The sequence below is a fragment of the Pristis pectinata genome, chromosome 11, assembly GCF_009764475.1.
Source record: "Pristis pectinata isolate sPriPec2 chromosome 11, sPriPec2.1.pri, whole genome shotgun sequence".
Taxonomy (NCBI): Eukaryota; Metazoa; Chordata; class Chondrichthyes; order Rhinopristiformes; family Pristidae; genus Pristis; species Pristis pectinata.
In genome coordinates this window covers 405,662-432,669 of record NC_067415.1, presented here as the reverse complement: position 1 = coordinate 432,669, position 27,008 = coordinate 405,662, and the positions used below count along the sequence as shown (strand labels likewise).

The following is a 27,008-nucleotide window of genomic DNA, read 5'->3' as shown; positions in this document are numbered from 1 at the left end:
GTGCTTGTTGGTGAGGTCTGGTGAATGGTTTTGATGGTCTGCTTGGGGAACAACCTCACAGGATTTATTGTATCCTCCTGCAAGTTCTGCAGGACATTCTGTGCTGACCTCTGCCTGATGGACTTCTGGTCAAAGGTGCAACAGGTCGCTTGTGTCTCCATTGTGGTCAAAACTGTTTTCCTGAAAGAACTTTTCCACAAAGGACAGGTAGTGCAGCAATGTCCAACTGAATGGCATATTGCATGGCAATGAGACCGAGCCCATCCTATACAACACCACGGACAAGTAGAGCCTCAGCACACAGTGACACTTGCTGTTTGCCTACTTTGGTTCTATGCACAGCTTGCTGCAGCCGTGCGCGTGCGTACACACACACACACACACACGCGGCCATCAGGATTAGGGTGATACTGGATATGCTTTTCTCCCATAGTCCCAATTTTTGTTTAACCTTGGCTGGCCACTACAGCCTATCTTTGTTACACACCCCAGCACCTTCAGGTAATCAGACCTGATGTTGAAGGGAACGTTGGGCCAGAGCATGGTCTCGCTCTTCCTGCAGTTGACTCTGACCACTGAACCCAGCTCAAGCAGGTTGCAGATGCTGCTGAAGTTGCACTCCGGTTACTTTGGCTTGGTTGTGCTCCCTATGCATGGACTCAGGGTCCTCATTACCACTCCAAATGCTCCTCCATGCTCAGTCGTAATGAGCTAGTGATTCCGAGGACTGTATCATTGTTTTTCCCAAGGAGGCTTTGAGCACATGGTGCCTGCCTGGTGACTTCTTCCCATGATGGAAATGCAAGAGAATGTTTCTTGGAGTACACTGCCAAGCACAAGCACGTGGTGGCCCACCCAAAGGAACTGATCAAGTGTTGCTGGACCTTAGTACTAGAGAACTGAAGTCGATTCGTCCATCCTTCTAGTGGACCCATTTTGGTATTGTTCCAGTGCCTTGCGGTAGGTAGTCCATGCTTCAGAACACAGGACAATAGAAGCAGGATAGACCACCAGGCCCTCAAGCCTTCCCTGCCACTCAATATAGAGACAATACAGCACAGAAGCAGGCACTTCGGCCCAATCTGTCCATGCTGACCAAGATGCCTAACTAAGCCAGTGCCATTTACCTGCATTTAGCCCATATCCCTCTAAACCTTTCCTATCCATGTACCTGTCCAAGTGTCCTTTGATGCTGTTATTGTACTTCCCTCAACCATGTCCTCTGGCAGCTCGTTCCATATACCCACCCACCTGTGAGTGAAGAAGTTTCCCCTCAGGTTCCTGTTAAATCTCTCTCCTCTCATCTTAAACCTATGCCATCTTGTCTTTGTTTCCCTTTCTGTGGAAAAAAAGCCCTTCTGATTTTATACATGTCTATAAGATCACCTCAGTGTCCTACACTCTAAGGAATAAAGTCCTAGCCTGCCCAACCTCTCCCTATAACTCAACCCCTTGAGTCCCAGCAACATTCTCATTAATCTTCCTTCTCTCTTTCCAGCTTAATGACATCTTTCCTACAACAAGGTGACCAAAACTGTACACAAGATCCGGCCTCACCGATGTCTTCTACAACATGATCATGGCTAAACTGTGCTGGCCTCAGCTCCTGCTCAATGTCACATGAATAGTAGAAATCAAGGCTGCCGGGTAAACCATGAGCTTTGTCCCAGATATGAGGTCTTAACCTTCAAATACTCCTTGCCTTAGCTAGCCATAGGCCATGCTGAGATTTGACTCCTGAGATATGAGTCCACATTTTCCAGGGTCTTGCCCTGAACTTTTATTGTCAGAAGGTAGTGTTGTACAGTGGAGGTAAGTTGGTAGAGGACCATTGTTACGGGAATGGTGGGTGTACACTCAGCCTCCGAGTATGCACAATGTCAGCATTGTCTGTGTATTGCAGCTCGACTCCTGAAGTCTGAGTGACCTTTGTTCTGGAACATAATCATTGTGGGTCGAACAGTTCTGCATTTATTCCTGCGGGAAGTTTGTTGGAAGTGAGGAGCGACACTGCAGCAACGATGATCGGGAGAAGTGTAAGGGCAATGATACAGTATTACTTGACACTGGTCTTCACTCAGAGTTCTGTTGGAACCTGTTGGTTAGGATTGTGGCTTCCATTTCATCATTCTGTAGACAAATTTCCATCATGATGAAGACAAATATAAGAGGCAGCCAAATTTGAGGAGGAGTCCTCCTTGATTGATGGAGTCAAAGGCTTTAGTGAGGTCAAGAAGCTGTGTATTGTGGCTGGTGCTGCTCTCCGTGTTTCTCTTGCAATTGTCACATTGTCCTGCCTATTGAGCCTTGGGGAGCTGCTGTACTGTCACTGGGAGGAGGGGTTTGGCGAGGACTCTGGCATTGACCTTTCCCTGTATCAGACAGCAGGGAGACCCCCCTGTAGTTACCCCAGTCAGACTGGTCACAGTTGCAGTAGTTCTGAGGTCCCCTGGTGTATCCTCTTCCCAGAAATGTACAACAAGTTTGTGGATTTGTGATTGAAAATCCTCACCAGTGAATGTTAGGGCCTCAGTAGGGACCTTGGTCAGTGAGGATGCGTTGGGCCGAAGGGCCTGTTTCCATGCTGAATAAAACTATGACTGCTCCTGAGGTCTTGGGTTTTGTTTGTAACATGGCCTTTTCTTCTGTCTGTCATTAGAAGTGACCGCCAGGCTGGACCTGATAGGCTGCTGCAGGATTGGTATCAAGGCTGCTCACCGTTGAAGAGGTCTTCGAAGTGTTCCTTCCAGTAAGTGCTGACTCCCTCTCTGTCTTTGATAAGTTCACCTTATACTTGGCTCTCAGTGGAATGGAATACCAAATGAGCAGTTCTGTGCAACTTCACAAAGAAGACGATGCTCAGTGGTGAGGTAGTTGAGACAGTGCAAGGGAGGAGATACCAGAAGGTACCCAGAGCAAACAGCTCCCTGGATCCAGAAGCATCCCAGGTTGCTGAAGGAGGTGGGGTAGAGGTGGCAAAAGGGTTGCTGTGGTCTCCCAATTCTACCTCCTTCCCCCAAAGATACAGGGGAGGTCTTCGGACTGAAGAATGGCGGCTGGCACACCTTTAGTCAAAAAGCACTGTGAGGATACGTCTGTCACTTACAGGCTGGCTGGTTTACCCACAGTGATGGGGAAGCTAAAGGAGCAACAATAGGGAGAGCTTTGAAGAAGTTGGCATTATTAAAGGAAAGCCAGCTCAGACTGCTGAAGGCAAATCATCTGGCCAATTGAACTGCATCTTTGGAAGAGTTACCAGAGAAGGTTGAAGAAGGGGAGTGATCTGTGTGAATTCCCAGAAGGTGTTTTGACAAAGATCTGTAGAAAGGGCTGGTTTCAAAGCTGAGGGTCAAGGAACAAGGGAAAGTGGTACGTAGTGAGTGAACCAACCTGACTTTGTCTCCACCAGTGAACCTGTGGTAGATGGATCTGTGTATGACAGCATTGGTAGAAGTGGAACAAAGGCCTGTCTTCACACTGAGAACAAGTGTGGAACTGCAATCCTGCTAAACTGGACAGACACAGAACAGGAACTGGTATTGGTTTATTATTGTAACTTGTACCGAGCTACAGTGAAAAACTTGTCTTACAAACCGTTCATACAGATCAATTCATTACACAGTGCGTTGAGGTAGTACAGGGTAAAACAATAACAGAATACAGAGTAAAATGTCACAACCACAGAGGAAGTGCAGTGCAGGTGGGCAATAAGGTGCAAGGTCATAACAAGTTAGATTGTGAGGTCAAGAATCCATCTCATTGTATAAGGGAATGGTTCAATAGTCTTATCACAGTGGGATAGAAGCTGTCTTTGAGCCTGGTGGTACGTGCCCTCAGGCTCCTGTATCTTCTGCCTAATGGGAGAGGGGGGAAGAGAGAATGACCCAGGTAGATGGGGTCTTTGATTATGCTGGCTGCTTCACCCAAGGCAGCGAGAAGTATAGACAGAGTCCATGGAGGGGAGATTCCCAGATGGGGATTCATTTGTAAGGGGAGTACTTAGTCACTTCTGTAGCTGCAATGAGATTCCCAGAAGGTGTGTTGCCTCCCTGGTGCCAGGGTCAAGGATGTCTCAAAGCGATTGCAGAACATTCTGGAAGGGGAGTGTGAACAGCCTGTGGACATGATGAACATAAAAACTGACTATTAAAGTTTCTATAGATGTGTGAATATAAGCCCCTCCTGGTTTATCAAGGGGAATAGGGAACTGGCAGACCCATTACATTCATACTTTGGTTTAGTCTTCACAAAAGGGGAAACAAACAATCTCCTGAAACATTGGAGAACTCGTGATCAAGTGAGAGAGAGGAACCTAATCAAGTGAGTATTGGTGGGAAACTGTTGGGGAAATTGTAAGGACTAAAATGTAGAGGTCAGGAAGTCATGTTGCAGCTGTATAAAAATTTGGTTAGAATTAGAATCAGGTTTGTTACTGACTTGTGTGTCATGAAATGTGTTGTTTTGCGGCATTAGTACAGTGCAAAGACATAAAATTACTATAAATTACAAAATAAATAAGTAGTGCAAAAAATGGAATAACGAGGTGGTGTTCATGGGCTGTTCAGAAATCTGACGGCGGAGGGGAAGAAGCTGTTTCTGAATCATTGAGTGTGGGTCTTCAGGCTCCTGTACCTCCTCCCTGATGGTAATAACAAGAAGAGAGCATGTCCCGGATGGTGAGGGTCCTTAGTGATGGATGCCACCTTCTTGAGGTCCTTGCTGGTGGGGAGGGTTGTACCCGTGATGGAGCTGGCTGAGTCTACAACCCTCTGCAGCTTCTTGCGATCCTGTGCATTGGAACCTCCATACCAGGCAGTGATGCAACCAGTCAGAATGCTCTCCACCGTACATCTATAGAAATTTGCAAGAGTCTTTGGTTACATACCAAATCTCCTCTAACTCCTAACAAAGTAGAGCCACTGACATGCCTTCTTCGTGATTACATCAATGTGTTGGGCCCAGGATAGATCCTCTGAGATGTTGATGCCCAGGAACTTGAAGCTGCTCACCCTTTCCACTGCTGACCCCTCAGTGAGGACGGGTGTGTGTTCTCCTGACTTCCCCTTCCTGAAGTCCACAACCAATTCCTTGGTTTTGCTGACATTGAGTGCAAGGTTGTTGTTGCGACACCACTCAACCAGCCGATCTATCTCACTCCTGTACACCTCCTCATCGCCATCTGAGGTTCTACCAACAACAGTGGTGTTATCGGCAAATTTATAGATGGCATTTGAGCCATGCTTGGCTGCACAGTCATGAGTGTAGAGGGAGTAGAGCAGTGGGCTAAGCACTATCCTTGAGGTGCACCTGTGTTGATTGTCAGCGAGGAGGAGATGTTACTACCGATCCGCACTGACTGCATTCTCCTGATAAGGAAGCTGTGGATCCAGTTGCAGAGGGAGGTACAGTGGCCCAGGTTTTGAAGCTTGGTGATTAATACTGAGGGGATGATGGTGTTGAATGCTGAGCCGTGATCGATAAACGGCAGCCTGACTTATGTTTGCTGTTGTCTAGGTGCTTCAAAGCAGGGTGAAGAGCCAGTGAGATTGTGTCCGCTGTAGATCTGTTATGGTGGTTGGCAAATTTCAGCGGGTCCAGGTCCTCCCTCAGGCAGGAGTTAATTCTAGCCATAACCAACCTCTCAAAGCACTGCATCACAGTTAGGCCACATTAGGATTAATGTGTGCAGTTCTGGTCACCACACAACACAAAGGTTGTGGAGAGGGTTCACCAGGATATTACCTGGATTGGAGAGTACGAGCTGTAAGGAGCGAACACGGAACAGTACAGCACAGGAACAGGCCCTTCGGCCCACGATATCTGTGCTAACCATGATGCCAGTCTGTCTAATTCCATCTCCTTGCACATAGTCCGTATCTCTCCACTCCCTGCCTGTTCATACCTTAGTCTAAGTGCCTCTTAAATGTTGCTATTGTATCTGCTTCCACCACCTCCCCTGGCAGCGCACTCCAGGCACCCGCCCCTCTCTGTGCAAAAAAACTCGCCTTGTAAATCTCCTTTGCACTTTCCCCCTCTCACCTTAAACCTATGCCCTCTGGTATTTGATATTTCCATTCTGGAAGACTCTGTCTACCCTATCTATGCCTCTCATAATTTTATAAACTTCTATCAGGTTGTCTCTCAGCCTCTGACACTCCAGAGAAATCAATCCATGTTTGTCCAACCTCTCCTTATAGCTCATACTCTCTAATTCAGGCAACATCCTGGTGAACTCTTCTGCACCCTTCTCCACATAGTTCCTGTAATGTAGCAAACAGAACTGCACAAAATACTCCAAATGTTGCCAAACCAACGCTGCAACACAACTTGCCAACTTTTATACTCAACATCCCAAACCAATGAAGACAAGAATGCCCTATGCACTCTCTACCACCCTATCCACATGTTGCCACTTTCAGGGAGCTATGGACTTGCACCCCAAGACCCCTCTGTACATCAATGCTCTTTCCTGCCATTTACTGTATACTTTCTTTTTACATTTGATCTCCCAAAGTGCAACACCTCACACTTGTCCAGATTAACATCAATTTGCCATTTCTCTGCCCAGTTGTCCAACTGATGTATATCCTGCTGTATCCTTTGACAATCTGCATCACAGCTTGGTACGGCAACTGCTCTGCCTGGGACCACAAGAAACTGCAGAGAGTTGTGGCTACAGCTCAGCACAACACGGAAACCAGCCTCCCCTCCGTAGACTCAGTCTATACTTCTCACTGCCTCAGTAAAGCAGCCAGCATAACAAAGACCCCACCCTCCGTCGTCATTCTCTCTCCTCCCCCTCCCATTGTGCAGAAGATACAAAAGCCTGAAAGCACGTACCTGAAAGGCTGATATGCTAGGGCATGTTGATGTGAGGAAAGAGGTCATGTCGATGTGAGGAAAGAGGATGTGTTGGAGCTTTTGAAAAATGTTAGGATAGATAAGTCACCGGGGCCGGACGGGATATAGCCAAGGTTATTATGGGAAGCGACGGAAGAGATTGCTGCACCTTTGGCGATGATCTTTGTGTCCTCACTGGCCACAGGAGTAGTGCCAGATGATTGGAGGGTGGCAAATGTTGTTCCTTTGTTCAAGAAAGGGTGTAGGGATAACCCTAGGAATTACAGACCAGTGAGTCTTCAGTGGTGGGCATATTACTGGAGAAGATTCTTAGAGAGAGGATTTATGGACATTTGGAGAAGCATAGGCTGATTAGCGACAGTCAGCATGGCTTTGTGAGGGGCAGGTCATGCCTCACATGCCTGATTGAATTCTTTGAGGATGTGACAAAGCACATTGATAAAGGTCGAGCAGTGGGTGTGGTGTACATGGATTTTAGTAAGGCATTTGGTAAGGTTCCTCATGGAAGGCTTATTCAGAAAGTCAGGAGGCATGGGATCTGGGGAAACATAGCTGTGTGGATTCAGAATTGGCTTGCTCACAGAAGACAGAGGGTGGTTGCAGGTGGAGCATATTCTGCCTGGAGGTCAGTGACCAGTGGTGTTCCACAGGGATCTGTTCTGGGACTCCTACTCTTTGTGATTTTTATAAAAGACTTGGATGAGGATGTAGGATAGTAAGGTTGGTGAGGTGAATAGTGTAGAAGGTTGCTGTAGGTCACAACAGGACATTGTTAAGATGCAGAACTGGGCTGGGAAGTGGCAGATGGAGTTCAACCCAGAAAAGTGTGAAGTGATACACTTTGGAAGATCGAATTTGAAGGCAGAATATAAGGTTAATGGCAGGACTCTTAGCAGTGTTGAGGAACAGAGGGATCTTGGGATCCACCTCCATAGATCCCTCAAGGTTGCTGCGCAGGACAATAGGATTGTTAAGAAGGCGTACGGTGTGTTGGCCTTCATTAGTTGGGGTATTAAGTTCAAGAACCGTGAGGTAATGTTGCAGCTCTATAGAACTCTGGTTAGACCACACTTGGAGTATTGTGTTCAGTTCTGGTTGCCTCATTATAGGAAGGATGTGGAAGCTTTAGAGAGGGTGCAGAGGAGATTTAGCAGGATGCTGCCTGGATTGGAGAGCATGTCTTAGGCTCCTGTATCTTTTACCTGATGGAAGAGGAGAGAAGGGAGAATGACCCAGGTGGGTGGGGTCTTTGATTCTGCTGGCTGCTTTGCCAAGGCAGTGAGAGGTAAAGACAGAGTCCAAGGAGGGGAGGCTGGTTTCCGTGATGCGCTGGGCTGTGTCCACAACTCTCTGCAGTTTCTTGTGGTCCTGGGCAGAGCAGTTGCCATACCAAGCCACGATCCATCCAGATATGATGCTTTCTGTGGTGCATCGATAAAAGTTGGTGAGTGTCAAAGGGGACATACCGAATTTCTTTACCCTCCTGAGGAAGTAGAGGCGCTGGTGAGCTTTCTTGGCCGTGGCATCTACGTGATTTAACCAGGACAGGTGATTGGTGATGTTCACTTGAAGGGCCTGTACTGTGCTGTAATGTTATATGTACCATCAGGCTCAACGACAGCTTCTATCCTGCTGTTATAAGATTATTGAATGGTTCCCTAGTACGATAAAATGGACTCTTGACCTCACAATCTACCTCGTTATGACCTTGCACCTTATTGTCTGCCTGCACTGCACTTTCTCTGTAGCTGTGACACTTTACCCAGCATTCTGTATTGTTTTACTCTCTTCTACCTCAATGCACTGTGTAATGAATTGATCTGTGTGAACGGTGTGGAAGACGAGATTTTCACTGCACCTCAGTACATGTGACAATAATTAACAATTAACCAATTAATTAACAATTAAACTAGTCACAACTCCACCAATTTTCGTGTTACTTGTAAACGTACGTGTCAGTTCACCTACATTTTTATCTAAATCATTAACATCTCTGGAACTTTTTGACAATGAAGCCAGCAAAATAGCTGAGGGAGAATCAGTCAATGGGGTGTATTTAGACTTTCAGAATGCTTCAATAAGATTCCACGTAAGAAATTAATGTGCAAAATTAAAGCACGTGGAATTGGGGGTAAGGTGTGGAAATGGATGGAGAACTGGTTGGCTGATAGGAAACAAAGGGAAGGAAGAAGAGGGCGCATACATTAGGTGTGAGCAGCAAGGATCGGACGGGGCTCGTGAGGAATATAGAGTAGCAAGGAAGGAGCTTAAGAAAGGGCTGAGGAGAGCGAGAAGGGGACATGAAAAGGCTTTGGCGAGTAGGGTTAAGGAGAATCCCAAGGCTTTTTTCTCGTATGTGAAGAGCAGAAGGATGGCTAGAGTAAAGGTAGGTCCGATTAAAGACAAAGGTGGGAGGATGTGCCTGGAAGCTGTGGAAGTGGCTGAGGTTCTCAATGAATACTTCTCTTCAGTATTCACCAAGGAGAGGGGTCTTGATGATGCTGAGAACAGTGTAGGTGAGGGTAATGTTCTAGAGTATGTAGATATTAAGAAAGTGATGTGTTGGAGTTGTTAGAAAATATTAGGACAGATAAGTCCCCGGGCCTGACGGAATACTCCCCAGGCTGCTTCGTGAGGCGAGGGAGGAGATTGCTGAATCATTGGTTAGGATCTTTGAGTCCTCGTTGTCCATGGGGATGGTACCAGAGGATTGAAGTGTGGCGGATGTTGTCCCCTTATTCAAAAAAGGTAGTAGGGATAGTCCAGGGAATTACAGACCGGTGAGCCTTACGTCTGTGGTGGGTAAGCTGTTGGAAAGGATTCTAAGAGATAGGATCTATGAGCATTTAGAGAATCATGGACTGATTAGGGACAGCCAGTATGGCTTTGTGAAGGGAAGATCTTGCCTCACAAGCCTGATAGGGTTCTTTGAGGAGGTGACCAGGAAGATTGATGAGGGTAGTGCAGTGGATGTGGTCTACGTGGATTTTAGTAAGGCGTTTGACAAGATTCCGCATGGTAGGCTTCTTCAGAAGGTCAGAGGCCAAGGGATCCAGGGAGGCTTGGCCGTGTGGTTTCAGAATTGGCTTGCCTGTAGAAAGCAGAGGGTTGTGGTGGAGGGAGTGCATTTGGATTGGAGGGCTGTGGCTAGTGGTGTCCCACAGGGGTCGGTTCTGGGACCTCTACTTGTCATGATATTTATTAACGACTTAGATGAGGGGGTGGAAGGCTGGGTTAGCAAGTTTGCAGATGACACAAAGAGTGGTGGTGTTGTGGATAATGTGGAGGGCTGTCGGAGCTTACAGAGGGATATTGATAGGATGCAGAGCTGGGCTGACAAGTGGCAGATGGAGTTCAATCCGAAGAAGTGTGAGGTGGTACACTTTGGAAGGACAAACTCCAAGGCGAAGTACAAGGTAAATGGCAGGATTCTGGGCAGTGTGGAGGAGCAGAGGGATCTGGGGGTTCGTATCCACAGATCACTGAAAGTCGCCTCACAGGTAGATAGGGTAGTTAAGAAAGCTTATGGGACGTTAGCTTTCATAAGTTGGGGGATCGAGTTTAAGAGCCGCGAAGTGATGATGCAGCTTTACAAAACTCTGGTTAGGCCACACTTGGAGTACTGTGTCCAGTTCTGGTTGCCTCATTATAGGAAGGATGTGGAGCCATTGGAAAGGGTGCAGAGGAGATTTACCAGGATGCTGTCTGGATTAGAGTGTTTGGATTATGAGGAGAGACTAAGGGAGCTAGGGCTGTTCTCATTGGAGAGAAGGAGGATGAGGGGAGACATGATCGAGGTTTACAAGATATTGAGAGGAATAGATAGAGTGGACAGCCAGCACCTCTTTCCCAGGGTACCAGTGCTCAAAACAAGAGGACATGGCTTTAAGGTAATGGCTGGGAAGTTCAAGGGAGACGTCAGAGGGAGGTTTTTCACCCAGAGAGTGGTTGGCGCATGGAATGCGCTGCCTGGGGTGGTGGTGGAGGCTGATACATTGGACAAGTTCAAGAGATTGTTAGATAAGCATATAGAGGAATTTAAGTTAGAGGGATATGTGGGAGGAAGGGGTTAGACAGTCTTAGGTGTGGTTTGAAGGGCGGCACAACATGGTGGGCTGAAGGGCCTGTATTGTGCTGTATTGTTCTATGGTTCTATGGAATAAATGGGATCTTTCTTAGTGACAGGCAGTGACTGGTGGGTGGCCGCAGGGATCAGTGCGACCCCAGCTATTGACGATATATATGAGTGATTTGAATGAATATTTCCAGGTTTGCAAACACAAAGCTGGGTGGGAGGATGAGCCTTGAGAAGAATGCAGGGAGGCACCAGGATGATTTGGACAGGTTGAGGGAGTTGGCAGATATATAGCAGATGCAGTGGAATGTAGATAAATATGAGGTTGTCCACTTTGGTGGCAATAACAGGAAGGGAGATTATTATCTGAACCGTAAGAGATGGGGAAAGCAGGAGGTACAGGAGACCAAGGGAGTTCAGCCAAGGTTCGCCAGACTGATTTCTGGGATGGCAGGACTGATCGGGGCTGGGTTGGTCAAGCTTATATTCACTGGAGTTTTGAAGATTGAGAGGGAACATCAAGGAAATCTACAAAATTCAAACAGGACTGGACAGATTTGATGCAAACTGGACATTCCCGATGGCCGGAGAGTCTGGGGCCCAGGGACATGAATAAGTGAGTTAAGTCTGAGATGAGAATTAATTTCTCCAAAGAGTGGTTAGTGTGTGTGGCATTAATTCTCCACCACAGAAAACAGCTGAAGCCAAATAATTAAATATATTCATCAAGGAGTTGGTTCTTGTTTTTGGGGCCAAAGAGATCACGGGGTATGGAAAGAAAGCTGGAACAGGGGATTGAATTTGAATGATCAGCCACAATCATATTGAATACTAATGCAGACTCCAAGGGCTGAATAAGACCATAATAAGACAGGAGCAGAATTAGGCCATTCAGCCCATCAAGTCTGCTCTGCCATTCAATTATGGCTGATTTTTTTCTCAACCCCATTCTCCCACCTTCTCCCTGCAATCCTTAACCCCTTTACCAAGCAAGAACCTATCAATCTCTGCCTTAAATACGCCCAATGACTTGGCCTCCACAGCGGTCTGTGGCAACGAATTCCACAGACTTACCACCCCCGGCTGAAGGAATTCCTCCTCATCTCAGTTCTGAAGAGATGTTCCTTTATTCTTAAACTGTGCCACTGAATGGCCTACTCCTATTTTCTCTGTTACTGCATTGGTGGTACAGTGCATTGTTACTGCATTTGCAGCATAGGGTACTGGGTATTGGCATTGTCGCTGCATTGGTGGTGTGGTGCACCGGGTATTAGAATTGCTGCTGCATTACTGGTGTGCATCGGGCATTGTTGCTGCATTGACTCGGTGGGATCCCTTTCACCGACTTCCTCTCCAGGCCGTGTTGTCTGCATCGCTCCCGGACTGTCCCGTCCCGCTGACCGAGGTGGCGGGGCGTGTGTCCGGTGTCCGGTGAGGGGGTCGCTTCTCCCCCTCACCCCCCCCCCCCCGTCCCTCCCCGGGGGCGGGGCCGCCCCGCCCGGCGCCGCTTTGCTGCAGCCTGACGTCACTGCCCGCAGTCAGCGGTCGGCGGCGGCGGCGGCGGGACCGACACCGGCGGAGGGGCGGAGGCAGCGGCCACCGACCACCAGCGACCAGCGGAGGGAGAGGGACGGACGGACGGACCCGCGGCTCTCGGCCTTATCCTCCGGCGCTGCCGCTTCCCGCAGCCGGGGCCCGCATCCCGCGGCCATGAGCGCTCCGTCTCCCCGCGGCACCGTGAGTCCATTCCCGGGCCGGGCCTGTGGGGTGGCGGGACCGACCCCCATCGCCGGGCGGGGGTGTCCGGGCCGCGGGGAGGGAGGGGCGGGCGGGACCGGCTGGTCATCCCCGAGACACTGCCCGAATATCCCGGTGTCCGAGGCCCTGGAGGATGGGAGCGGCCCTTGGGGTGGTGGGGGTGGGGGAGCGGCCCCTGGGGGGGGGAGGGAGCCGCCCCTGGGGTGGTGGGGGTGGGGGAGCGGCCCCTGGGGTGGTGGGGGAGGGGAGGGAGCGGCCCCTGGGGTGGGGTGGGGGGGGGAGGGGAGGGAGCCGCCCCGGGGTGGGGGGGGGAGGGGAGGGAGCCGCCCCGGGGTGGGGTGGGGGGGGTGGGGGGGGGAGGGGAGGGGGAGGGGAGGGGGCGGCCCCTGGGTGGGGGGGGTGAGGGGAGGGGAGGGGGCGACCCCTGGGTGGGGGGGGGTGAGGGGAGGGGAGGGAGCGGCCCCTGGGTGGGGGGGGTGAGGGGAGGGAGCGGCCCCTGGGGTGGGGGGGGTGAGGGAGCAACCCCAGGGGAGGGAAGGGAGTGACCCCGGGGGTGGTGGGGTGGTGAGGGGAGGGAGTAGGGGTGGGAGGGGAGGGGGTTCAGACCGGCCGAGAGTAGCGCGGCCCTGGGCTCAGGATTGGGAACCGGCCCCTCCCCCAGCAGTAGGAGGAAGAATTGGACACGGAGCAGCTTCTGGCTGAGGGAGGGTGGGGGACGGTGAGGGGAGGCGGGTGGATGGTGGGAGGTGAGGGAGGGGTGATGAGGCTGACATGCTCCTGAATCCCTGCAGTTCAGCTCAGGCGCATAGAGTGCGTAGAGTCACTGACGGGGCTGACGCGCCCCCATCCCCTCCCCCGGCTTCCCTAGGCCTCTCCCACACCATTAACGATGGGCTGGCAATTACTGTTGGTGTCAGCAGCTGGACATTCAGCCCCTCAACCAGGTCCCAGGGTCATACAAGCCGCACGCCCCCCAACACCAGCCCTGATGCCCTCGGACACAGAACACCCACAGCCCTTGGGAGGATCCACAGGGCAAAGGTATTCCTTCCCCACCCCAGGATAAATGGCCAGACCCTCACCAAGAACCTTTGCAGTCCCTGCTCAGGTCAACCTGTGTCCCATCTCCGCCCCGTGACCCTCAATCGCCTGGACAGTCCATCAGCGATCCAATACCTCTCCCCATCCTCTGCCCTCCCAAAATTTAGGTCCACTTCAAAATGTCACCGTTGTAGTCACAGCAGTGCAGGCAGATGTCCTGGGCTGACCAAGTCCCACGCATACTGACCCTCACTGGGGGGGACAGGTTCCTCGCCTGCCCCCCCCCCCCATACACACACCCACACAGACCCCCATTGGGGGGATAGGTTCCTCTGCCGTCCCCCCCATGCGCGCGCGCACACAGGTCCCACACACTGTCCTATTCCAGATTGCCCGTGATTTGGGGAATGATCTGCAGGTTATCAGCTCAATTTGTGTTTATTCATTTGCTGCTAGGCTTTACCTGTGTTGTTAGTCCCTAAAAATCCATGGACCCCCCCCCAATCCACTGGTTCGCTACCCCCCCCCCCCCCCCACCCCCATCCACTCTGCTGGGAGTGTCCCAGATAACTCCAGACGATACTCAAACATGACTTGCCATAAATTGTTGATTCTGCTCAACTGTATTGTTATTTGGGACGCACCGCTGGCAGAGGTGGTGGGGGCAGATACATTAGGGACATTTAAGAGACTTAGATAGGCATGTGAGTGATGGAAGAATGGAGGGCTATGTGGGAAGGAAGGGTGAGATCGATGTTAGAGCAGGATAAAATGTTGGCACAACGTTGTGGGCCGAAGGGCCTGTACTGTGCTGTAATGTTCTATTTCTGCTTGTCTTGATCCACATGCTATATTGCAGATTCTAGCATTTTGGCCCCTGGTGTCAGGCTGACAACTCGGTCATTCCCTGTTTTTCTCCCTCCTTCAGTTACTGGGTCCACATCTCACTCTCCTCCACCCTGCAGAATCTGTTGAACCAGAGTGTTCACTATCTTCATTGGCACCTATTTCAGAGCTCCAGGATCTAGAGCATCAGGTTCTTTGTGAAATGATGAGGTTAGGGGCTATCCTTCCCTGTTAATTAATTTTTTGGGATCTGGGTAAAACCACCTTTTATTGTCCCCTGAGACAGTGGTGGTGAGCTGCCTGCTGGTGAAGGTGCACCCAAGGACTGAGTGTGAATGTTCAGCCATGGTCTCGTTGAATGGTGGAGCAGACTAGAAGGGCTGAATGGCTTACACCTGGTGTGTCCTGTGGTGTTGGATGGGGAGTTCCAGGTTTTAGACCCAGTGATGATGAAAGAATGAGTTTGTAAATGAGGACTCTGTATACTTGGACGGAGCCTGCAGTTGGTGATATTCCCCTGAACCTGCAACCTTTGTCTTTCTGATGGTTGAAGTCACAGGGAAGAATATAGTTGGAGTGAGATGTCCCTACTCTTGTGTTCAAATCCTCTTGTAATAAAGTTCTGATGAACGGTCCCAGACCTGAACTGTTAACTGTTTCATTTTCTCTACGCTGCCTGACTGCTGAATGTTTCCCACATTTTCTGCTTTCACTTTTTGCAAAAAAGGCCAACTTTAATTTCAGTGGTTGACGTGCAAGGACCCCCAGGTCTCTGATCACCAGCACCTCCCAGTCTCTCTCCATTGAAAAAATATTTCACCGTTCCATTTTTTTTTACAGCAAGATGATGATCACATTGTGTTTCATCTGCCATATCCTTGCTGCTTCACTTACACCATCTGTGTTCCCTTGAAGCTTCTCTGCATCCTGTTCACAACTCACACTGACACCCAGCTTTTATCGGCAAACACAGATATATCACACCTGGTCCCCATATCCAAACTCAGCACCCATCCCTGCCGCATCCTCTGGTCACAGCTCTCAAACCCAAAAATGGCCCGTTTATTCCCTCTGTTCATTACTCAACCGTCGGCGTACCGCAGTATATTCCCACCAACACTTTGCACTGTAAGTTTGTTCAATAATCTCTTGTGTGGCATTTTATTGAATTCCCCCGATTTACTCTGGTTAACATCAAGTGTTATATTCTTTTCCTAAATCACTTCCCAATTGTATTATTACTTTCCAAGTGCCCTGCTCCCACTTCTTTAACCAAAGATTCCAGTACTTCCCTCCTGCCGATGTCAAACTAACCGACCTTTGGTTCTCCCTATTCTCTCCCTCTTCTTAAATAGTTCAGTTACATTTGCTACCTTCCAGTCTGTGGGAATCATTCATGAATCACTGGAATTTTTCAGGATGTCGTCCTGTGGCCCACTGTCCATGTGGCACCCCAGATCTGCTGGTCTATTGCGTTTCAGCTCTCATTCACTCTGGTCTTCCACTGTTCCATGAAGACAGCGCAGTGTTTGTTTAACATCTGTCATTTACTTCTTCCCCATGTACTTTCTCTTGTCTCAGACCCACATTACCTTTAGGTAATCTTTTCCTTTTCACTTGTGTGGAGGTTTTACAACCTTTTGTGTGTTTCTCGTGTTCTGCTTTCCCTCTCCAATGCTTGGCCTTCCTTGGCTGAATTTTGAAAGGTTGGCTCTTCTTAGGCTGGCTGCCTTTTTAGGCAGCATTGTGTTTTTTCTCTGCATCCAGTACTGTCCTTAACTTCAGTTAACCGTGACTGGACCACTTTTCCTCTTGGGTTTTTGTGACCTGAAAGGGTACGTAATTTGTAAACTATTAGAGTTCTTTTAGCCATTCCTTATTTACTGACCCATTTTTCAGTGTAGTTCCCCAGTCTCCTGTGGCCAGCACATACCTCATGCCTTTGATGTTCTCTCCGTTTACATTTAAAACCTCGGTTTTGGATGGAGCTATGTTGCTTTGAATCTTCATACAAAGTATTATCACGTCGGTCTCCTCATGCGAGGATGTAATGCATCGGTAGTTCAGAGAAGGTTGACTGGACTAATGCAAAAAAGAAACTGCTGGAGAAACTCAGCAGGTGAGGCAGCATCTGTGGAGGCAGAGGGCTGGTTGATGTTTCTGGTTCTGAGGCAGGGTCTTGACCTGAATTGTTGACCATCCCTTCCCTCCACAGATACTGCTCGCCCCATTGAGTTCTTCCAAACAGTTTGTTTCTTGCTCCAGATTCTTGTATCTGCTGGAGTTCAGGAGTGTGAGAGGGAAGTTGTGAGATCTTGAGGAGACTGGACAGGGTGGATGTGGAGACGACGTTTCCTCTTGTAGGAGAATCTAGAACTGGGGTGGGGGGGGGGTCACTGTGTAGAGATTTTTTTTCTCTTGGAGGGCGGTGAGTCTTTGGAACTCTTCCTGAAAGGGCGGAGAAAGCAGTCTGAATGTTTTTAAGGCAGAGGGAGATGGATTGTTGGTAAGTGAGGGGTGAAAGTTACCAGGGTGGATGGGAATGGGACCATGAGATTATATCAGATCAAGCATGACCTTTTTCAAATGATAGCAGGCTGGAGGGGTTTGGACTATCCTGTTCGTAATTCATTGGTTTATATTTCATCATCATCCTTACCTGGGAGATCACCAACGAACCTTTCCTACTTGTGAAATAGCCTGTTGCTGGTTCCTTGACATGTTGCCTCTGTAAGTGAGTGACGCGGCCGTCCTGAACAATTGCCATAACCTGATTTGTTCAACCAGAACCTGCCCCCTCGGTCTGTCTGCCTCTCGATCGTGGGACTCCGCTTCTGCAGACCTGGCGGACACTGGTCTGACTGTTCTTCAGTGACTGCCGTTGTTAGGCCATCACTTATCCCGTTCTGATGTAGCAGAGGTGCTCTCACTAACCCTGACACTGTGCCACCCATGGGGCAGGTTAGTTGATCCCTGTCATTGGTCCACTTGCCACCAGCTGTAAACACAGTCTGCCAGCGGTGCCTGTGTGGGAGCCACCAAACCAGTCCTGGTGGTGGACATGTCCCCACCCACAGCATTTCCTGTGTCCTACTACTCTGCGTTAGTTCCCGCGTTTGTGTAATGTGCAGGAGCCGATTCATCAGCTGAGGGAGGACGGGAGGTGGGAATCAGGAGAAGGTTTCCTTCCCCACGTGACCTGACCCCATGGTGTCTGGAGCTAGTGCTGAAGACTCCCAGGGCTGCTCGCTCCTACCTGCACACCATTGTACTACCCCTCTGGAGGGTCTGTCCTGGGGTGGACTGGACTCTCCCAGGGATTGTGACGGATGAGTCTGGCACATTGCCACCGAGGTCTGATTGTGTGTACGACTGTGTCAGGCTTGACATCTGTCCCAGTCTAGACCACGGTCTCTTGAGCTCAGTGAGGAGCCAGACCTTAATCAGGGAGAGGCTAGGAGTTAGACAGTGAACTCGTTTTGTTCAGCCCCATCATCCCTCACCCCGTCCTTCCCCTCCCCGTTCCCTGTCCCCATCCCCCACTTTCTCCCTCCCTCAGTGGTATCATTTGCTCAAATTGGCTCCTAAAGTTTGTAATCCATTTCTCCTCTGCCTTTCTCCACACCCTTCTTTCCACCTGCCTCTCTTCCCACTGTCTGTCCTCCCCTGTTGCGCCCTCCCCTCCTCTGTTGCCACTCTTCCACTCCACCCTCTCACTTCCTCCCCACCCCCCCCCCCCCCCTTCCTCTCCCCCCCCCAGGTTAACCCTGTGGTGTGAGTGCTGATTCAGTACGGCTGACAATGGCGAGCTGCGAGTCCCTCAGCAGCCCGGTGGTCCGACAGATCGACAAGCAGTTCCTCGTCTGCAGCATCTGTCTGGACCGGTACAACAACCCCAAGGTCCTGCCCTGTCTTCACACATTCTGCGAGAGGTGAGTGGACACAGACTCTCCACACCCCCAGTATGCTCACAGGTGTGTGTTTGTGTGCACCAAGACACCGTGTGACACATGTACACAAGTGTGCCAAGCTCCTGAGTATCCATGTGTGTCTGTGCATGTTGTTTTGGCGTATCTCTGTATGTACACATACAAGCAGGTGTGTGTGCCTGTGCTTGTAAGATCAGTGACTATTGGTATGTGTGTGTCAGGACAGGTAGCTGCATGTGCCTGTGTTTGTGTGCTCGCACACGTATGCAATCGCATTTGTGTCTGCGTGTGCATGTCTGTGTATGTGTGCGTGTGTGCGCGTGCATGCACCTGTGTGGACTCTGAGCCAATGTGTGGGTGGGAGAGGAGATGGAGAACGAGAAGCTGGTTAGAAGGTGTGTTTAGGAGTGTCGCTGAGTGGTGATGGAGGAGGTGTGGAGAGGGAGGGGCCAATTCTGGGGGGGACAGGGACTGCTTGGGGGTGGGGCCTGTAGTGGAGAGTGGTGGGTCTTTAATACAAGGGTGGGGGGTTCTGTGGTAGCGCTGGGCTGTGGAGGTTCAGTGGATGTGAGGGTTCAGTGGGGGCGATCAGTGGGTGCGGGGATTCAGTGTAGGGAATTCAGTGGGTGTGGGGATTCAGTGCAGGGGATTCAATGAGGGGATCAGTGCGGGGGTTTGGTTGCGGGGGTTCGGTGGGTGTGTGGGATTCAGTGTGGGGGCTCGGTGGGTGCGGGGGGGTCAATGGGTGTGGGGGATCAGTGCAGGGCTCGGTGGGTGTGGGGATTCCAGTGTGGAGGATCAGTGTGGACAGTCAGTGGGTGTGGGGATTCAGTGTGGGCAGTCAGTGGGTGTGGGGATCAGTGTGGGGGCTTGGTGGGTGCGGGGATCTGCAGGCGATTGGTAGAAAGGGTTGGTGTATCTATCATCTCTCGCACTCTCACCGACACTCCCTCCCACTCTCCAGGTGCCTGCAGAACTACATCCCCCCCCAGAGCCTGAGCCTCTCCTGCCCTGTGTGCCGACAGACCTCCATCCTCCCCGAGAAGGGGGTGGCCGCCCTCCAGAACAATTTCTTCATCAGCAACTTGATGGAGGTTCTGCAGCGAGACCCGTCATGCAGCCGGGAGGAGGCATCCATGAAGGCCACGGTGGGAGCCGTCTCAGGGCACTCCCTGTCCTGCCCCAACCACGAGGGCAAGGTCAGTAGGTCAGCGACCTCGGGGCCCCTCGCTGAGGTCGAGGGTCAGAGGTGGAGTTGGACCTGGTGTTTTGTTGCAGTTCACAACCTCCCCACCCCCCTCCCCCTTCACCCCTCAGCAGGTGGACCCCCCCACCCGGCAGATGGCCCTCTTCTGCTTCTTATGACTAAATAGCCTGAGTGCCTTCCGCTAACTCTCACCCACGTACTGCGTTGCCCTGGAGTACTCGGACTCCAGCTCATCAACTCTGAACAGAGGTTCCTCGAGCCTTTACTGCAGGAGTGGTGGCTGTGGGTCTCAATAGTTTCAATCCGCTCCCTCCCACAGATGTCAGCTGCATTGTGATACCAGCCCCTCACTACCTGGCCCTTCTGAAAACAGGGCCTTTAATACTACTCACCAAGGACACTTCATGGTCCCTTTTAGCCCTCCTGACTCCCTGTTCTTCCCTACTTCCTTTGTAGTCCTCAAGGGAATTCCCTGTCCAATTCCAGTTTCCTTTATTCTCTTTGAGTAAGTTTACATCTCTTGTTATTCAGTGTTCCTGAACCTTGCCATCCCTGTCTCTCTTCCTCACAGGAACATGTTGGTCATGAGCTCTGACCAGCTGGCTTTTAAACAACTCCAACATGCCAGATGTGGACTTACCCAATCATAGCCGCTCCCAATCTACTTTCCCCAGCTCCTGCCTAAAATACTGTTGTAATTAGCCTTTCCCAGATTTAGCACTTTCCCTTGAGGATCAATCTTTATCCATAACTATCTGAAAACAGAGCTATTATGATCACTGTTCCCAAAATCCTCTCCCATTGAAACCCAATCACCTGAGCCAGGCTCATTTCCCAATACAAGGTCCAGTTTGGCCCCTCTCTGGTTGAACTATCTTGAGTCCTGATGAAGGGTCTCGACCCAAAACATCGACTGTCCATTTCCCTCCACAGATGCTGCCTGACCCGCTGAGTTCCTTCAGCTTTTTGTGTGCTGCTCCAGATTCCAGCATCTGCAGTCTCGGGTGTCTCTATGTACCTACTGTGTCAAGAAACCCTCCTGGATGCATCTAACAAATACTGCCCCATCTAAATTTCTGGCACTAAAGGGGTCCCAGTCAATTTCAGGAAAATCAAAGGCACCCACTACAACAACCCTGTTTTTGCACCTTTTCATTACCTGTCAACACGTCTGTTTCTCTCTCTTGCTGCCGGTAGTAGGGAGGCCAGTAGTCCAACCCCATCAGAGTGACTGCACCTTTTACCCATACTGCCTCGCTGGCTGAGCCCTCCAGGATGTCCTCTCTCTACTGTTGGGACATTCTCCCTATTCAGTGGTACAACTCCCCCACTTTCACATCCCTCACTATCATGTCTGAAACATCTGATTCCTGGAACATTGAGCTGCCAGTCCTGCCCTTCTCTCAGCCCATTCTCTGCAGTGGCTACAACATTGTCATTCTGTAGGAGCTGGAGACCTCTCAGTAGCTCCCAATGCCACCCCCTCCACAGTGTCCTCCCCAATCCACAGCCCCTCACTCTTTGTGCCTGCTCCCAGGATCAGTGCTGGCCCACTGGACCCCTTTACCTCTGGCAGAGTCTCCGTGTCACCCCCACCCGGCATCCATCGGAGGAATCTGGTGGAGGTACGTTGTGTGCCATTGGAGAGTGGCAGGGCACGGAAGTTCTGCAAGTGGCCACACTCCCTCCTCTCTCTCTGTGTAGTGGCTTCCTCCTCATCCACTGACTGCCCGGAATGTCCAGGTCCCGAGCTGTACACTTCCCTCCAGCGAGTGCCCTTCATCCTGTCTCCGGACCTCCTGTGTCAGCACAGTCCCCAGCCTCACTCCCGCTCTCTGTGGCAGGTGATGGAGTTTTACTGCGGCCCCTGTGAGACAGCCATGTGCAGGGAGTGCACGGAGGGTGAGCACCGCGAACACCAGACTGTGCCACTCAAGGACGTGGTGGAGCAGCACAAGACTGCCCTCAAGAAGCAGCTGGACACCATCAAAAGCCGGTGAGCAGAACGGGCTCTGCCCTCTGACCCGGGGCTCTGCCTTCTGACCCTGGCCCCGCAAACCCTCCCCCTCCCTCCCTGTGACCCCGCGCCAGAGCACCCCCACCCACCCTGACCCCTATTGCAACTCTGGCTCTCTTCCCTTCCCTCTCCCTTCCCCTGCTCCTATACGGTCTCTCCCCTCTCCACCTAATTCCTCCCCTCTCCTCCAACTCCTTTCCCCACCACCTTTCTCTAGGGTATGTTCTGCCTCGGACCCTCACGATTTGTCAGTTGGGTGTTGGGTGGGCAGGGAGGTGGAGGGACCCCTCATCTGTTCAGGGATCACATCTCTGAGGGATGGGGGCCTGGGCTGTTGAAGGAGCAGCAGCTCAGTGTAAGTAGTACCGTTCTAGTGTGCACAGGAACTGAGGGAGCTGGGTGAAGGTGGGTATAACCCCTCGAGAGAGGCAGGGTACGTTGAGAGCGCGCTGGGTAAAGGTGGGATCTGGGCTTCATGAGTGGAGCTTAGCTCATTACCATAGAGAAGTGATGTTGAATCTACCAACCTGCCCCTGCTGCACCACACTGTACCCCGCGGACTTCCCGTATCTGGGAGCTCCTCTCTGTGAAGGAAGATGTTGATGGTGGGACTCGCCACAGCTTCCACTGTGTCAACACAACCAGGACCCCCAACCCACCACAACCCCGTGATCTCTGCCCTGAACCCTGCCCTCCTTACTCTGCTGACTCCTGGACAACCCACAGCAGTTTCAGCTGGGGGAGGGGAGGGGGTCCTGGGTCCTGGGGGAGGAGAGGGGGTCCTGGGGGAGGAGAGGGGGTCCTGGGGCCGGGGGAGGGGGAGGGGGTGCCCTGGGGCTGGGGGAGGGGAGGAGAGGGGTCACAGGCTGGGGGAGGGGAGGAGAGGGGCCACAGGCTGGGGGACGGGGCGAGAGTGCCGGATCGGGAAGGTAACACCCTCTGCTCCCTCCCCCCCCCCCCCCCCACCCCCCCCAGCCTCCCACAGCTGAGCGCGGCCATCGGGCTGATCCACAAGATCTGCCAGCAGCTGACGGAGCACAAGGACGAGGCGGTGGGCGAGGTGAGCCGCACCTTCGAGGAGCTGGAGCAGCTCCTGCGGCAGCGCAAGGCCAGCCTAATCCAGGGCCTGGAGAACATCTGCAGCAGCAAGCAGAAGGTGGGGGCAGAGGGGAGGGGGTGTTGGGGGTGGGAATAGAGGGAAGAGGGTGTGGCGGGGCGGGGGGGCAGAGGGGAGTGTGGGGGCAGAGAGGAGGGGGTGTGGGGGGGTTGGGAGCAGAGGGGAGGGTGGGGGCAGAGGGCAGGGTTTGTGGGGGGAGGGGGTGTGGGGTCAGTGGGTGGGGGAAGGTGTGTGGGAGTGGCGGGTGGGCAGAGGGGTGGAGGTGTGTGAGGGGAGGGTGGGGGCAGAGGGGAGGGGGGTTGGGGTGGGCACAGGGCAGAGGGTGTGGGAGGGATGGGTGGGTGTAGGGTGGGCAGAGGGGAGGGGGTGTGGGAGGGGTGGGCAGAGGGGAGGGGTGGGTGGGTGATTGGGCCATGCGACTCTGGGGATGGGGGGGAGGGTGAAGTATGGGGGGTCAGGTCCAAGGGGATCTGTGCACAGCTCATCTGTTGCTGGGCTCAGTGGTGTTGCACAGAGGTCCAGGTGACAGTGGGATTGCACTTTGCAGGTCATGCTTGGGTCAGAGTGGCTTCCAAGGGTAACTCGGCCTACGGTCTAGGCCCAGCCCTGTGTCTGTGCAGTGGTGGCCGGACACTGATGTCCCCTGACCTTTGTCCTTCAGGTCCTTCAGACCCAGCTGCAGCACCTGGTGCAGGGCCGGGAGAAGATCCGGAGCAGTTCAGAGTTCACCGAGCAAGCGCTGAGCCAGGGGACGGAGGCGGAGGTGCTGCTGGTGAAGAAACAGATGAATGAGACGTTGAGTGAGTTGGCCGAGGAGGAGTTCCCGCTGCAGCCTCAGGAGAACCAGCACCTGGAGTGTGTGGTGGAGACTGAGGTGGTACGCAAGTCTCTGCAGAACCTGGGCGCTCTCATCACCACCAGCGCCGTAGCCCGGCAGACGGTCGCCTCGGGTGAAGGCTTGCGGAACACCGTGGTTGGCCAGCAGACCACGGTCACCATAACAACCAAGGACAAGGATGGTGAGCTGGTGAAGACGGGCAACGCGGACGTTCAGGCCCAGATCGTGGCTCCGGACGGCAGCTCAGCCGAGGGCGAGATTGTGGACAACAGGAACGGCACCTATGACCTGCTGTACACCCTGAGGTCCGAGGGTGACCACACCCTGTCCGTCACACTGTACGGACAACCGGTCAAGGGGAGCCCCTTCCGGGTCCGAGCTGCCAAACCCTCGGAACTATCCCACTCGCCGGACGATGTCCGGCGCAGGGTGAAGTCACCGGGCAGTGGCCACATCCGGCAAAAGGCTGTCCGACGGCCAGCTAGCATGTACGGTACCGGCAAAAGGAAGGACAATCCCATCGAGGACGAGCTGATCTTCCGCGTGGGTGAGTCAGAACAGCAGCTCTGTGGTACTGCTGGAACACGGTGGAAAGAGAGGGGGCATGGTGGAGGGAGGGGGGGAAACAGTGGGGTGGGAACAGTAGAGGGTGAGGGGGGATGGGGAGACGGGAGGGGTAGGGGATAGGGGAGGGTGAAGGGGGAACGGGAGGGAAGGGAGATGGAGTGGAGAGGGCAGGGGAACGGGGGAGGGGGACGGGAGAGGGGAGGGGTACAAGAGGGGGGAGAGGGGACGGGAGAGGAGGGAGGGGCAGGGGAGAGGGGGAGGGTTGTCAAGAGGGGAACGAGAGAGGGGGAGGGTGAAGGGGACGGAGGGAGGGGAGTGGAGAGGGGGCAGGGGTATGGGGAGAGGCTGGGGAGAGAGTCGTGGAGAAATGCAGCACAAATCCTGTCCTTTCTGCCCACCATCTGTGCTGACCATTGACTGCCCAGTTACACTGGTCCCAGTTTATTTCTCCACATTCCACCACTCAGCTATACATGAGGGGGATCATTCACGCACTAACCCACACGTCTTTGGAGGAAACCAGAGCACCTGGGGGAAATCCACATGCTTACATGGAGAATGTGTAAATTCCACACAGACAGTGCCGAAGGTCGGGATAGAACAGTAGAGCACAGTATGGCTGGGGAGAGAGGCTACAATGTTGTGCCGACCTATATAAACCTACTCCGTGAATAATCTAACCCTTCCCTCCTATAAAGCTCATAACCCTCCATTTTTCGTACATGCATGTGCCTATCTAAGAGTCTTTTAAATGTCCATAGTGTATCAGCCTCTACCATCACCCCTGGCAGTGCGTTCCAGGCACCCACCACTCTCTGTCAAAACAAAACCTACCTCTGACATCTCCCCTCAACTTTCCTCCTCTGGCCTTAAACTGATGCCCTGTGGTATTGGCCATTGTCGCCCTGGGAAAAGGTGCTGGCTGTCCAGTCTATCTATGCCCCTCATCCCCTCATAATATCATACACCTCTATCAAGTCGCTTCTTATCCTCCGTTGCTCCAAAGAGAGAAGCCCTAGCTTGCTTAACCTTTCCTCATAGGACCTGTTCTCTAATCCAGGCAGCAGTCTGGTAAATCTCCTCTGCACCCTCTCTGAAGATTCCACATCCTTCCTATAACGAGGCAACCAGAACGGAACACAATACTCCAAGTGTGGTCTAGCCAGAGTTCTATAGAGCTGCAACATGACCTCACGGCTCTTGAACTCAATCCCCCAACTAATGAGGGCCAGCACGCCATACACCTTCTTAACCACTCTACCAATTTGTGCGGCAACTTTGAGGGATCTATGGATTTGGACCCCAGGATCCCTCTATTCCTCCACACTGATCAGAATCCTGCATTAACCTTGTATTCTGCCTTCAAGTTCAATTTTCTGAAGTGTATCACTTCACACTTTTCCAGATTGAATTCCATCTGCCACTTCTCTGCCCAGCTCTTCATCCTGTCTATATCCTGTTGTAACCTATGACGACCTTCTACACTGTCCACAGCCCCATCCAACCTGCAAGCTTACTAACCTATCCCTCCACTTCCTCATCCAAGTTATTTATAAAAATCACAAAGAACAGGGCTCCCAGAACAGATCCCTGTGGAACACCACTGGTCACCGACCTCCAGGCAGAATATTCTCCATCTACTACCACCCTCTGCCTTCTGTGGGCAAGCGATTGAACCCGGGGGTCTGGAGCTGTGAGGCAGCAGCACTACCGACTGCACCACTGTGCTGAGGGACAGAGAGAGAGATTATGAGTGATAGGAAGAAGACTGAGAGACAGTTGTTCAGCACGGAAACAGGCCCTTCACTCCAACTTGCCTATGCTGACCAAGGTGCCTTCCTGAGCCAGTCCCATTTCCTGTATTCGGCCCAGATTCCTCTATACCTTTCCTATCCATGTACCTGTCCAAATGCTTTTTAGAACATCGAACATTACAGCACAGTACAGGCTCTTCAGCCCACAATGTTGTGCCGACATTTTATCCTGCTCTAAGACCCTTCCCTCCCACATAGTCCTCCATTTTTCTATCATTCATGTGCCTATCTAAGAGTCTCTTAAATGTCCCAAATGTATCTGCCCCCACAACCTCTGCTGGCAGTGTTCCACGCACCCACCACTCTATATTAAAAAAATTACTTCTGACATCCACCTTATACTTCTTCCAATCACCTTAAAAATTATGTCCCCTCGTGTTAGCCATTTTTGCCCTGGGAAAATGTCTCTGAATGTCCACTCGATCTATGCCTCCTATCATCTTGTAGACCTCTATCAAATCACCTCTCATCCTCCAAAGAGAAAAGCCCTAGCTCATTCAACCTATCCTCATAAGACGTGCTCTCCAAACCAGGCAGAATTTGGTAAATCTCCTCTGCACCCTCTCCCCAGGACCCTGTCATTCACTGTGTAATTTCTGCCTGGTTTAACTTCCCGAAGTACATTGCTACACATTTGTCTGAATTAAATTCCATCTCCCATTCCTTGACCCACTTTCCCAGGTGATCTAGATCCTGTTGTAATCTTAGACAACCCTCTTCACTGTCCCCGACACCACCAATTTTTGGTGTCTTCTGCAAACTCACTAATCACGCCACCTACATTTTCATCCAAATTGTTAAATGTATGACAAACATCAGTGGACCGATCCTTACAGCACACCACTGGTCACAGGCCTCCAGTCTGAGAAGCAACCCTCCTCTACCACCCACTGACTCCTTTCACCAAGCCAGTCTTGTATCCAGTTGGCTAGCTCACC

The 27,008-nt window shown here is 51.8% G+C and overlaps 1 protein-coding gene across 6 annotated transcripts in view; it reads left to right on the top strand.

Moving 5' to 3' along the window:
- The first annotated feature begins 12,242 nt into the window (after positions 1-12,242).
- LOC127576081 (tripartite motif-containing protein 2-like) overlaps positions 12,243-27,008 on the top strand; it is a 42,555-nt gene continuing 27,789 nt past the window's right edge. For all 6 annotated transcript variants that reach the window (XM_052026450.1, XM_052026447.1, XM_052026449.1 and 3 more), the window contains exons 1-6: positions 12,243-12,673; positions 18,342-18,513; positions 19,475-19,709; positions 21,562-21,713; positions 22,710-22,890; positions 23,513-24,236. In XM_052026450.1, coding sequence (XP_051882410.1) covers positions 18,383-18,513; positions 19,475-19,709; positions 21,562-21,713; positions 22,710-22,890; positions 23,513-24,236 — 1,423 coding nt within the window. In that variant the 5' untranslated portion in view covers positions 12,243-12,673; positions 18,342-18,382. The remainder of the gene's footprint in view (positions 12,674-18,341; positions 18,514-19,474; positions 19,710-21,561; positions 21,714-22,709; positions 22,891-23,512; positions 24,237-27,008) is intronic.